The sequence below is a fragment of the Vollenhovia emeryi genome, unplaced genomic scaffold (assembly GCF_000949405.1).
Source record: "Vollenhovia emeryi isolate VEMERY1.0 unplaced genomic scaffold, V.emery_V1.0 DF939180.1, whole genome shotgun sequence".
NCBI classification, from domain to species: Eukaryota; Metazoa; Arthropoda; class Insecta; order Hymenoptera; family Formicidae; genus Vollenhovia; species Vollenhovia emeryi.
Genome location: NW_011967186.1, coordinates 861,837 through 875,051, shown reverse-complemented (window position 1 = coordinate 875,051; position 13,215 = coordinate 861,837). Strand labels below are relative to the sequence as shown.

Below are 13,215 nucleotides of genomic sequence, written 5' to 3'. Positions count from 1 at the left end.
TTTTCCTGATACTTTGCCAGTTTTCTCGATTCTCGATTTTCACGATTTAAAGTTGAAAATCCTCGGAAATCCAATTCTTGGAAATACCAATTAAAATAATATTCCCTTGCGATCAAATGCTATATACAAAAATTCTCGTGAAATTGTTGCGTGTCACGTCAATCAACTGGCACATAGAAATTGTGGGAACAGGTGGTCTCGTTTTCTTTCGTTCTCTTCGGACAGAACGTCGATTAGCATAAAATAACGATAAAATGAGGGAAAGCTATTTAATTGTTTAGCAATGTCGATAACAAAATAAAATTTTATTACATTTGTCTAATTACATAATAGCACATATAAACATTTTATTTAATGTATTCTTTGTAATATTGTATACTTCTGTAGAATATTTCAGGACATATTTTATTACTACATGCTGCGATGATCATCGAGTATCAATCACGACACATCAAAGGACGATAGTAACGTGAAGTACGACATCGAGCTTTGCACAATCTAAATGAGAACAGTTAAAGATATATCTTTTCGGTTTGATTTCTTTATCACGTTTGTCAATTGATTGGTTTTACCGTCGTGAAATTTTCTAGAGAAAACACGTATATCTTGCCGGCAGTCAAAGTACTAGCTTCAATACTTTTTCTCATCACGAACATGAGCAGTCTTTGTTCCCTTACGGGTATGGTATACCATGAGCCGCGATATCTATAAAATTATCATTATTAGTAAAAAGTAAACACACATAATCCCAGTGAAAAATGCTTCGTCGAAACGATGTCGAATTGACATCGACACTATCGGATTAGCATCGATTCGTCATCAATTTGACGGTGTCGGTGTCGATTCGACGAGTCATTTCTCGCTGGGATATCATTGTACAAAGTCAGCACAATAAATAAGAAATAGAGTTAACTCTAGAAAAATCAATTCTAGCAAATAATTAAATGAAGTAATATCATACGAGCCATTGTTATTTAAATAATTAAATTCTTGCAAGTACAGCGTTTCTATGAAAATACATGTATATCTTTCAACCGATCAAATTATTTTAAATCGATCATTAATTCATTTCCAACTTAATATTGTCTCTTACATCTTGTCACGAGTTTCAAGGCTATGATCTATCACTTTTTGTCCTTGGAAGCTGAAGCAGAACAAATGAAACAATTGACCAAAAATGAAGAGAATGTATCTTATCGCTTCCGCTGAATCTTGTAGTTGTATCGAGAGCTTGAACACGAGGAAGGTAAAATCCCGTTGTAGTTCTTTACCAAATAACAAAATTCTTGTATTTGCTTGTTTGTAAATCACTCACTTGTACTAAGGTAATGCTCAAGCCGATTGTGACGAACAGAAGTTGCACGGCGAACGATATCATGAAGGCACTCTCAAGAAATTGAGTAAACCTATGATAAGAATATAATAATGACGGTTAAATATCTCAATAAAAATCAAATAAAATATTGCAATTTATTCGGTTTATTAAAGATCATTTAATATGCAAAATTAACAAGAGGAATATATGTTACTATTTTTACACGCTCACTGCAAAGCCTTATGATGAGCGTAAATCGAAATCACAACATTCTTGTGATACATAGCTTCCGGATGATCAATGATATTTTTTTCCATAATACTACATTTAGATGACACGTGCTCAAATCTAAATCTGTAAGTAAATCGCGTAAAATAACGTTATTAAAAAGTTTTGAGAATTAATTTCTGTTCCTTTTAAGTAATATATTGCAAGAACTAAAGACTATTGTTACGTTATATTTACTCCTTGGTACAAAGCATTTTATTTATCTCCTAATAAATAATCATTACCCAACGATGGCAAAAAGACCGCAGATATGTTCGACATAAACAAAAAACATGGTATCATGCGCGACTAGTCCAGTCATGCATATAGTGCAGGCGATCATCATATGGAGAAAAATATAGAAGAAATATTGATTTTCATCAACGAAATAGTACGCCGGATATGGGAGCTTTAAAGGACGGGAAGCATTCAGTGGAAACAGTACATCCAAAATGCGTGGTACGAGAGAAGTTGTTGCAAATATAACGGTAGACACGTAAACGAATACTGCAACAAGAACAAATTCGGAATATTAATTTTTATTTTGTTTAAACAACCCAGAGAAAACAGATAATTTTATTTTAATTGTTTGATTGCATAAGAAAATGAATTTCGCTAATTCTTAACTGTTACTTACAGCCATATATTAACGCATACCATCTGCCTCTCTCGGCATACTTTCTCATAATGTCGTGTTCTTCCTTAGTCTCGAGTATATCCCAGTCTACGAATAAGCGATCTGTGAGATCTTTAATCTAGAAACATCATCGATATGTTCGAAATTCGGATACAATATTCTCAACGGATTTAACAACATCGTCAATAGAATATAAGACTTTAATAATGCTACATCTGTGACTCAGGAATAAAATAACAATAAAACGTACTTTTTCGCTGTTAAATTGATACGTGAAAATTTTCACTAGAATCATCACTCCCAACATATATGGAGGTAAAGTTTCGTAGATACACTGCGCGTTTTTGCATATGACAAATCTTGCCCCCTGGAAACGCGTTCACGTGAAAAAAGAAGTAAAGCATTTTCCTAAAATTATTGCGATGCTTCAATTGAAGACAATTTAACAAGCGCAGAATTTGAGTAAATTTCTGCTATTAATTCTTTCCTCTCTAAAAAAAATTCTTAACGACAGTTAACGTTACCTGTGGAACGAGTGAAGTGGTTGCAAGTATTATTGTAAGCAACAAGGCAGTCAGCCTCTCTTTCGGCTTCTGATAAGGCCACTGGCCGACTAACATGAGGTATTTTTTACTGATATCGTAATAGTAAGCTCTGCTGTGTTCCATACTTCACGAAGAAACGGTCTTCCTGGTACTATAACGTGTTGTCTGAATTTCGAGCCTTCTCTCGTAGGTATTTTTCCCGCAATAAGGGTCGGTTGTAAGTAAATTAATATTTCAGACACCGCTCCGCGACACGTGCGTTCTGCTTTGTCGGAGCGCAAGATTTCACAACGATCACGCTATTATAGTTTTTGTAACTGACAGCCACTTACGCTAAGTATATGTCTCGCGCGTAGACGTAACATATTAATAATAGGTCCGAGTGGACAACTAATCCTTTGGGAAATACTATTTGAATGACTACTATATTGAATACGTTTGAAAATATGATTCAATGGACATTTGTAATTCTACTGAGTTTCAACGAGTAGTTTTCTTTCAAGATGTATATGCAGTGGCCTAAGGGTCGACTTGTCGGGGCAACGTAGAATATCTTTATTTTCAGTTCCTGATACAGTCACGTATCAGTAAACGCTAATACTAAAGACGAGGTCGTAACGATGACTCCATGTAAATTTATTGGCTAAACGGCTCATTTTTTCAAGTGCCCTCTGCAGAACGCGTATCGATCAGAATAAAATAGCGTGACAAAATAAGTACTTTCCCTCGGTAGAAAGCTCCTGCGTGTGTCCAAGTGAGTATTCCAGGTCTCCGGAGAGCTTTGAAAGGGAAAAGTTTTTTATTTAACGTTATCAGTAAAAATATAAAATTGTATTACTTTTTATCTCATTACATAACAAATATAAATGTTATTCTATTCGATACAATTTTGTAACGTTATATTCGCGTGGAACGCTTCTTTTTACTACATGCTGCGATGATCGTCGAGTATCGATCACGACACATCAAAGGACGATAGTAACGTGAAGTACGACATCGAGCTTTGCACAACCTAAATGAGAACAGTTAAAGATATATATCTTTACGGTTGGATTTCTTTATCACGTTTGTCATGTTAATTGTTTTACCGTCGTGAAACTTTCTAGAGAAAACACGTATATCTTGCCGGCGGTTAAGATACTAGCTTCGACACTTTTTCTCATCACGAATAGGAGCAGTCTTTGTTCCTTCGCGGGTATGGTAAACCACAAGCCGTGATATCTATAAAATTGCATTACAAGTCAAACAATTAATTAATTCTTTTTAATTTGTATTGTCTCTTACATCTTGTTGCATGTTTCGAGGCTATGATTTATCAGCTTTTGTCCTTGGAAGCTTAAGCAGAACAAGTGAAATAATTGAGCAATAATGAAGACAAAGTATCTCATCGCTTCCGCTATATCGTGCAAGTTTGTCGAGAGCTTGAACGTGACAAGGGTAAAATCCTATTTCAGTTCTTCATTATATTATTACAGAATTCTAGAATTTGTCTATTGACAAGTAACTTACTTGTACTAAAGTAATGCTCAAGCCAATTGTAACGATCAGAAGTTGCACGGCGAACGATATCGAAAAGGTATCTTCAAGAAGTTTAGCAAACCTATGGTAAGAAAACGACACTGATAACAAATAAATAAAATTTAAATAGAAGCGTCGCTTATCGCTTATCAAAGATTAATTAATTAGTAGCGAGATTAACGATTAAAAAATGTGTTGGAATATTATTGTACACTCACTGTAACGCTTTTCGATGAGCGCGAATCGAAAATACAACGTTTTTGTGAACGTACTTGTTATTCAGACAATCGGTCAAATGTGTTTTCGCATTACTACGTTGTGAAACGTGCTCAAATCTAAATCTGTAAATATTCGCGCGAGACTGTGTTATTAGAGAAAATTAGAGCATTTTGAAAAGAAATTTCTGTTCTTTTCGCAAGTAACGCAAGAATTAAAATAATTATATTATATTCACTCCTTGTACAGAGAATTTTATTTATCTTCTAACTAAAAGAGACGTGATCTCGTTTTCCGTATGAATAATCATTACCCAACGATGGCGAAGAGGCTGCAGTTGTGTTCGACGTAAACAAAAAACATGCTATCGTGCGCGATTAATCCGGTCATGCATAAAGTGCTAGTAGTTAACATATGAAGTAAAATATAGTAAAAATATCGATTTTCGTCAACGAAGTAGTACGCCGGATATGCTAACATTATTGGACGGGAAGTATTCAATGGAAATACAACATCCAGAATGCGTGGTACGAGAGAGGTTGTTGCAAACGAAATGGTAGACACGTAAACGTATGCTGCAACGAAAAGAAAATTATTCAAAACCAGAGCGCCTACTAAAATTACCTTTTAACCGTAGTGAAGAATTACGATAAAAGTATCTTATATTTTATTTTTACAAGTACCTCTACTGCCTTTTAGAAATGTTCCCTTTTGATCAACATCTAGTCTATATTATTTTCCTTGTCAAATAGTCTCCAGCACAATATCTTAATTTTTTTGTCATGACAGAATGTTCAAATATTTTTAATTCGCTAACTGGCAATCGTTAAGGAAAAAAATCTATTCTTTGTGCAATACATATCTCCTATACTTTGACGTAATGTCAATTTAATTTACATTAATATTTTGTTTCAAATTAGCTCGGAATGTTCGTCTTCGTTCAATTAAAACACTGTACGCATAATGAAACCGTGTTTTCTTAATTTTTTAATTGCATAAGAAAATGAATTTTTTCGATTCTCAAGTAAAATCATAAGAGAAGTACGTACAGCCGTATATCAGGGCGTACCATCTGCCGTTTTGTGCATACTTTTTCATAATGTCGTGTTCTTCCTTAGTTTCGAGTATATCCCAGTCTGCGAATAAGCGATCTGTGAGATCTTTAATCTACAAACATTACCGATATATTCGATACTTCAAATGCAACGTTCTCAACAATAGATACGACAGTTTTCTAAACAAGAGCTGAGATTTTACAATAAAAATTGGAACATCAATTGTAATCTTTATTAGGATATCAACTATTCGCATTGAACGTACTTTCCGGCTGTTAAACTGATACGTGAAGATTTTCACCAGAATCATCACCGTCAGCATATGTGGTGGTAAAGTCTCATAAATACACAACGCATTGTTGCATACGACAAATTTTGCTATCTGAAAAAGATGCGGTTCATTTATTTAATTAATTAATAATTGTACTTGGAAACAAATTATTTGAATCGGCGCGATTAAGTCTTAATAAAATTTCTATTATTAATTCTTATTTTTATAAAATAAAAAAGAATTAATAATAGAAGTGGATGAATAGAAAAGAATGTTAATACAAGAAGAAGTAAAGAAAATCTCGAATGCATTACCTGTGTAACAAGTGCACTGGCATCAAGAATAAGTATAAAAGTCAAGAAACACAAACTCTCTTTCAACTTCTGATAAGGCCACTGCCCGACGAACATCAGGTACCACTTACAGATATCGTAATAGTAATGCCTACTGTGTTCCATACTTCACAAAGAAGCGATAGCCACAAAGACGTGTAATTTTCGAGCCCTCTCTGGGGGATGTCTTTTTCCCGCCGGATAAGTGTCGGTTATAAATAAATTATTTTAGACAGTGCGTTCCGCATGCTCGTCTTCCTCCCCTGACCCGACGCACAATCGTTAACGATCACGGGTTATCGTAGGTGACGGACACTTACAGTAAGAGTATACATCTCGTATAAGTATAACGTAAGCCCTAATGACAGGCGCGAGTAGACAGCAATTGACAGTTGACGCTTTAAGAAATACTCTACTGCTTAAACGTACGAATACGCTGGGGTTTACGACATTTACACGTAATATAACATTTGCAATTCGTTCTAAACAGTTCCAGATCTCGAGCTGCTATTCGCGATAGTTTTTGACGAGAGGAAACAGCACACGTATATCAGCTTACATAGGCGTATTAGATATTAAATAATTATTACATGAATATTTGAATGAATCATTATTTAAAATAATTAATGTAAAACAAAGATTAAATAAACGTGAACGTACAGCGAATTTTTGTGCCATGAGTTTTTCGAGGTCTCTGAGAAAAACCGGGAGGGAAATTGATTTGTTTGCTAGCACCGATAACAAATAAAAATTTTATTATTTTTGACTTATTAAGTAACAACAAATATATATTATTTAATTCGATATATAATTTGCAATATTATACCTCTGCGAAACGGTTCTTCTTCACGTATTTTACTGCGTGCTGCCTTAGGAATCGATCATGACACGTCAAAGGACGACAATAATGTAAAGTACGACATCGAACTTTGTACAACCTAAATGAGAACGGAGAAAGATTTCATATGTCTTTTTGGTCTGTATATTTTAGTAATATCTATCATTCCTTTACCGTTGTAAAATTTTCTAAAGAAAACACATATATTTTGCCGGCGGTAAAAGCACTAGCTTCAATGCTTTTTCTCATTACGAATAGGAGCAATCTTTGTTCCTTCACAGGTATTTTATACCACAAACTGTGATAGCTACAAGATCACCATTACACGTACATATAATAAATAACTTTAATTTATTCTGACTGTGAGAAATAATTGACCTCTTGCAAATAATTCTATAAAAATTATGCCCTCTATACCGATGAAATATTTTCATTTCTAGCCAGCTAATTTATGTCTAATTTAATATCATCTCTTACATGTTGTCGCGAGTTCCGAGACTATGATTTATCAGCTTTTGTCCCTGGAAGCTAAAGCAGAACAAGTGAAACAATTGGGCCATAATGAAGACGAAATATCTCATCGCTTCCGCTGAATCGTGCAGCTGCGTCGAAAGCTTGAACGCGAGGAAGGTAAGGTCCTGCTTTAATTTTGCATTATGCACGTTAGAAAATTCTTACGTTTATCTATTTGTAGATAACTTACTTGCACCAAAGTAATGCTCAAGCAGAGTGTAATTAACAGGAGTTGCACGGCAAAGGATATCGAAAAGGTATCTTCAAGAATTTTAACGAACCTATGTAGCAAAAATACGATATCAATGACACCAAATATCCAAATGAAATCAAACAAAAACCTCGCTTATCATAGTTTGTCAAACAGTTGTTCATTAGCATCGAGAACAATAAAAAAAAACATGGGTTACGACATTATTGTAATACACACTCACTGCAACGCCTTTCGATGAGCGTGAATCGAAATCACAACGTTTTTGTAATACAAGTAATCTGGACAATCAATCATACCTTTTTCTGTGTTACTACGTTTATGTGATACATGCTCAAATCTGTATCTGCAAGTATTTATGCAACATAACATTGTTACGAGAGGTTTTGCAAATTAATTTCTGTCTCTCCCAAACGAGCGCACATGAGCTAAAACTATTATTACGTTATATTTACTCCTCGGCAGAATTTTACTTATTTCGTTGCTATAAATGATGTAATCTCGCTTTCAGTATAAAAAATCATTACCTAACGACGGCAAAAAGGCCGCAGATGTGTTCGATGTAAGTAAAAAACATGCAATCGTGTGCGATTAATCCGGTTAAACATATGGTGGCGCAAATTATCATATGAAGAAAAATATAATAGAAATATTGATTGTCGTCAACGAAATAATACGCCGGATATGGCAGCATTATGGGCCGAGAAACGTTCAAAGGAAATACAACGTCCAAAATACGTGGTGCAAGAGAGGTTGTTGTAAATGAAACGGTAGATATGTAAACATACGCTGCAACAAGAACAATAGTCGTCTAAAACGTCCGTCTGCTAAAATATGTTTTACTTTTTAAATGATAATTGTTATTAAAACTGCTTCGGCTTTTCCCATGATTTTTTCTTCCCAATTCATATGTTTTTATGAATTGGGAAGAAACCCAAAACCACCGGATATCCTTTTAATCGCAGACTCTTTAGAAAATTTAAGTAAAAAATACAAAAATGTCGAGGCATTTAGTTTTCAAATAATAAGCGATTATATTGCATTTCACAAATGATGGGCCATAAATATCTTTGAGTCTCTATTCAAAGAAATTACTTACAGCTGTATATCAACACGTACCATCTGCCATTTTCGGCATACTTTCTCATAATATCGCGTTCTTTTTCAGATTCGAGCAAATCCCAGTCTACGAATAAGCGATCTGTGAGATGTTTAATCTAGAAATATCACCGATATATTCGACACATCGAACGCAATATCATCGGTTACAACATAAACGAGATTTAAGAGTTTGCAAGGAAACTATTTGTGAAACTGTGGCCCAGGATTATAATGTCGATACCATTCGTATTAACTAACAGAACGTACTTTTCGACTGTTAAATTGATACGTGAAAATTTTCACCGGGATAATCGCTGCCAGCAAGTGCGGAGGTAAAGTTTCAAAGATACACTGCATGTTATCGCATACGAAAAATCTTGCCGCCTGAAAATGTGATTGCATTCGCGTGTACAGCTTAGTCACAAACTATTCGACGAATTTCTTGCTTTCCTAAGGAAACGTCTCAACGATAATGTTACCTGTGTAACGAGTACATTGACATCGAAAAAGAGTATAAGCATCAGAAAAAACAAGCTCTCTTTTGACTTCTGATAGGGCCACTGCCCGACTAACGCCAGATACCTCTTACTGATATCGTAGTAACGGTCTCTGCTGGGTTCCATATTTGAAGAAAGTTCTCTTGGCACTACGAGTGTCGTCTGAATTTCGAGGCAATGTCTTTTCCTAAAGGCTCCTATCAACAATAGATGCCGGTTATAAATAAATTAATATGTCGCATACCGCTCCGCACTCGTCCTTCTCCCTTTACCCGGCGGTACAATTGCATAGCGATCACGCGTGTTTCCGTAGGTGACAGGCCCTTACGATAAGTGTAGGTTTCATATACGTGTAACACAACATGTAAATGCAACGTATTGATAATGAACGTAAGCGAACAGCGTTTGACAGCTGACCGTTATGAGAAATACTCTATGGTTTGCATTAAGTTAAGTTAAACGCTGGAGAATACAATAAATGTCTATAATCGCACCAACCAGTTCTCAGAACTCGCGATCGTTTCTCAACGATAAAAAGGACAGTCCTGTGATAAACTTGGACAAGTGCAATTTCCCTCTTCACATCGTGCGATTTTACGCGAACGAAATATCGTGGGGAAAATTACAACGAAGCTCTTGTTTTTCTGGGATACACCGACGGTATTTTTAGTCGAAATAAAATAACGTCTAACGCGTGCTATAAAAAATAATCTTAATTATATATATATTTTAATGGGCAATTTAAGTTGGCAGAGTTCTTCCACAGGAGGCAAGAAAATTTTGCAGCTTACAAGTCTGTTGTATAAGATTGTATCATGTTACATATATCTTGGCAAACGGTCATTAATTTTCGCAGCATTAAATATAGCGCCGTTATTTATTAAACAGTACGTGAAAAACTTTTTCATGGAACTTTAGCATTTTCTTTGCGTAGCTGCGCAATTTTACTTACCTGTAAATCTTGGGAGAGGCTGGGGACTCCGCTAGTGTGACTGAATGAATTGTCTGTCGCCGCGCGAGATTGGGATCACGCAAAATACAAGGCTTGGTAGGATATACAGATGACATTTATTTAATTACTTTATTATTTATGCTACTGAATACTATACTCGTAATAGGTATTTCTATAATTATGTCGATAGATCATGCGTGAATCCGTAGAACGTGTGAGGTCTGCCGCGCGAGTTTTACAGCCCGTATGTGAACGCGTGTGTTATAATGATTACGCGTATGTAAATTAATTACAAGGGGGAGAAGGGGGGACCGGACGCGGGGGTGGATAGGAGGGTGGACGCTGCTCCGAATATGCGGGCCGCGCGCCCCCGCCGAACAAGTTTCGCCCCTCTCGACGAATCGTCGACCACGCGCGATCAAGCTCCTGCCCGCTCCGGTTTTCGCCGAGTGATCCGCGAAGAACTATGCGCGCGACTCGATTTATAATACCTAAGTTTCTCTCTTTTCTCTTCATGCCCTTAGGTCGCGATCGATGTCGGATCGGTCCCTCTCGATCGCGAGTGCGTAAACTAATAAACGGAGGCCCGACCACTATCTCGAATATTCCGCATTCAACTCTCTCACCGGCGACTCGTTCACTTTCATGCGGTCCTCGCGAGAAAACGCAGAAGAGAGATCACCCCCTATGCCGCGTCGGAACGTCGCGGTTTAACAACCCACTCGTTTGAGACGGTGAGAGAGTTAAACGTGCCCTTCCTCGGGGGAACGTAAATTCTTATTCTTTTTGACTCTTTCCTTTTTACACTCGCCCGCTCGCACGCGTCGCTGCCGAAAGGCGTTATTAAATAAGGAATGCAACAGGGACGAGATAATGATCGAGCCCGAATACATACATTTAAGAACTTAACAATATACATATACAAGGACGTATGTAACATAAGGCGCAACTCCCATCTAGGGATTGCGGCGATCCAGCGGCATCATCTTATCCGACTGGTCAAAGTAACTGGACAATAAAATTATCAATATCCTCCTCCGCCGCGATACATCACGATTTCATCATTTAGATCTGCTCTTATTGGCTGCAACCCTTCCTCACGCTTTCTGCACTTAAAACGAAGCAACTATACGTTTACGCTTTGGAAAGAGAAAAAAGGAAGAGGAAAAGCGTAGGAGGCTGCATCCAGGAAGAACAGACCAAATGAATTAAGTGCCTAGACAAAAGATCCGCGGGAAAAACTTCTTATGGAACTCACATATTCTATTCTTTATACAAAATACCTGCGTAAGATATCCTGAATTCAACGCTAGAGAGAGAGCGATCGAGATTGCCATTTTCTTTTTATCTTCTCCGAAAAGAAGAAATAATAATCAGCTGTGTGCTGAATTAATCTGTAATTTATCAAAGGACTACTGGGTGCGTTTTGATTCTATGAAAGGGACGACCCTCTTGAAACGAGTCCTGACAAACGTATATAATTGATGATCGACGATACAGCAGTGAAATTCGACTGACGTATTTTTTTTTTCAAATGTTTCAGATATTTGAGTCAATGGGACAAGCAAAACGAATATGTCGACTTTAAGTGGAAAACGCATCGTATACAAAATCTAACAGCACTTTCTCTCATGTACGGCGCATTTATTATTATTCTCAAGTGCGAGTTGGAATAATTTAAAATCATTACAACAGAGGCCCCCAATCATTCACGATCCGGTCACAAAGTACAATAGCTCAGGTAATCAGTTTCTTAGTATAAGTATTTTCCTTAATTTAGCCATTAGATATGCGTGCTTCTCACAAATCGTAATTACTTGATGACTAAGGTCTAAATATAAATATTATCGAACAATAGTAAGTTGTCAAATAATATCGTGCACAAGAACTGCGCTTATATAAATAAAACTCGCGAAATATGACAACTCTGTCACGAAAATATCACAATATGCTTAATAATTAGAAAATAATTATTCAAAATATAATTTAGTCATCTTTTACGATCTGTAAGGCTAAAGATCAAACGTGCTTGAGATTTAAATATATATCATATAAATAACAATGCCACAGTACGCGTTAATCTCCTTTCAGTAGTGTGAAGAAGCTTACACTACGAATATCCAAGTTCGGCTCCGTGAAAGAATACGTTAGAAGTTACGTGTTAAACGGTGCGATATCACGAAACACCATCGGCCACAGCCGATTGTCGCGGAGCGCAGAATCGTGGAAAAGTGGCAGAAAAAGCAGCATACTTTGTAACCGGCCACAGGTAGATGATTGAGCACCCCTTCCTTCCGCCGTAAACTTGCTCGGATCGTTCGTGGTGAGACAATCGCATACTTATCGTACGGTAGAAATGAATTTGGTCCTCGATCGTGACGGAATACCAAAGAGCTCCCGCATTCGGGCGACGCAGCTTTCGTCCTCGCGCTCGTAATCGTCTTATCGCGCCGCTGCTGACGACTTTACGTATCCATGGCTATATAACAAAGTGTCCTCTTTCCTTTTTGCCTTTTTTTCCCTTCCCTGTTTCGGTCGGTCAATCCCTCCTCTACGTGGTCCACGTCGCACGTGATCGCCATCCTTCTTCTTAGGCTCTACGACGGTGATCAATAATCTGGACCACTTTGTTGCACGAGCGATCTCCATCGACGAGACGGTGACGATGTTAACTGTCGAGGGTCGCGGTCACTTCTAGATTGGTTGGTTGAGGAGAACCCTCGAATCGGACCTCAATTAACGATAGATTTTTCACAGTTTTCACTGGCTACGATCAAACTCAAGTGTCTGACTCTTTCCAAATTGTAATCGGATCAAGCTATGGAGGAAGTGTTAATCATAGTTAACTTGGGCGACCGATCCTTGATTGCACGAACTTGACCGTGTAACAAAGGTCTCAATGGAGATTGTTGTACGGAACGGACGACGACTGCGATCGAGAACATCA

General features: G+C 37.0%; 2 protein-coding genes across 2 annotated transcripts; both read right to left on the bottom strand.

Moving 5' to 3' along the window:
• Nucleotides 1-79: 79 nt before the first annotated feature.
• Nucleotides 80-3,831, bottom strand: LOC105563144 (odorant receptor 13a-like). Its single transcript, XM_012014482.1, has 9 exons — nucleotides 2,744-3,831; nucleotides 2,470-2,586; nucleotides 2,220-2,337; nucleotides 1,828-2,089; nucleotides 1,547-1,669; nucleotides 1,316-1,406; nucleotides 1,094-1,230; nucleotides 573-705; nucleotides 80-498 (listed from the first exon to the last, which is right to left on the bottom strand). The coding sequence occupies exons 1-9, from the start codon at nucleotides 2,885-2,887 to the stop codon at nucleotides 442-444; spliced, it is 1,182 nt and encodes a 393-aa protein (XP_011869872.1). The 5' UTR covers nucleotides 2,888-3,831; the 3' UTR covers nucleotides 80-441.
• LOC105563189 lies at nucleotides 3,708-9,470 on the bottom strand. Its single transcript, XM_012014567.1, has 17 exons — nucleotides 9,299-9,470; nucleotides 9,087-9,203; nucleotides 8,818-8,935; nucleotides 8,246-8,507; nucleotides 7,942-8,064; nucleotides 7,698-7,788; nucleotides 7,472-7,635; nucleotides 7,158-7,301; nucleotides 6,139-6,283; nucleotides 5,819-5,935; nucleotides 5,548-5,665; nucleotides 4,812-5,073; nucleotides 4,501-4,623; nucleotides 4,274-4,364; nucleotides 4,049-4,185; nucleotides 3,853-3,985; nucleotides 3,708-3,776 (listed from the first exon to the last, which is right to left on the bottom strand). Exons 1-17 carry the CDS (start codon nucleotides 9,440-9,442, stop codon nucleotides 3,720-3,722), a joined length of 2,346 nt encoding a protein of 781 aa, XP_011869957.1. The 5' UTR covers nucleotides 9,443-9,470; the 3' UTR covers nucleotides 3,708-3,719.
• Between the last annotated feature and the right edge of the window lie 3,745 nt (nucleotides 9,471-13,215).

What these genes read in the sequence shown, in the direction of transcription:
- LOC105563144 (XM_012014482.1), bottom strand. Translation starts at nt 2,887, where the DNA reads ATGGAACACAGCAGAGCTTACTATTACGATATCAGTAAAAAATACCTC. An exon ending in GTATGCGTTAATATATGGCT is followed by an intron (nt 2,090 to 2,219) that starts GTAAGTAACAGT and finishes TTCTTGTTGCAG; the next exon opens with TATTCGTTTACGTGTCTACC. An exon ending in CTTGAAACTCGTGACAAGAT is followed by an intron (nt 706 to 1,093) that starts GTAAGAGACAAT and finishes ATAATTTTATAG; the next exon opens with ATATCGCGGCTCATGGTATA.
- LOC105563189 (XM_012014567.1), bottom strand. Translation starts at nt 9,442, where the DNA reads ATGGAACCCAGCAGAGACCGTTACTACGATATCAGTAAGAGGTATCTG. An exon ending in GTACGTGTTGATATACAGCT is followed by an intron (nt 8,508 to 8,817) that starts GTAAGTAATTTC and finishes TTCTTGTTGCAG; the next exon opens with CGTATGTTTACATATCTACC. An exon ending in GTACGCCCTGATATACGGCT is followed by an intron (nt 5,074 to 5,547) that starts GTACGTACTTCT and finishes TTTTCGTTGCAG; the next exon opens with CATACGTTTACGTGTCTACC.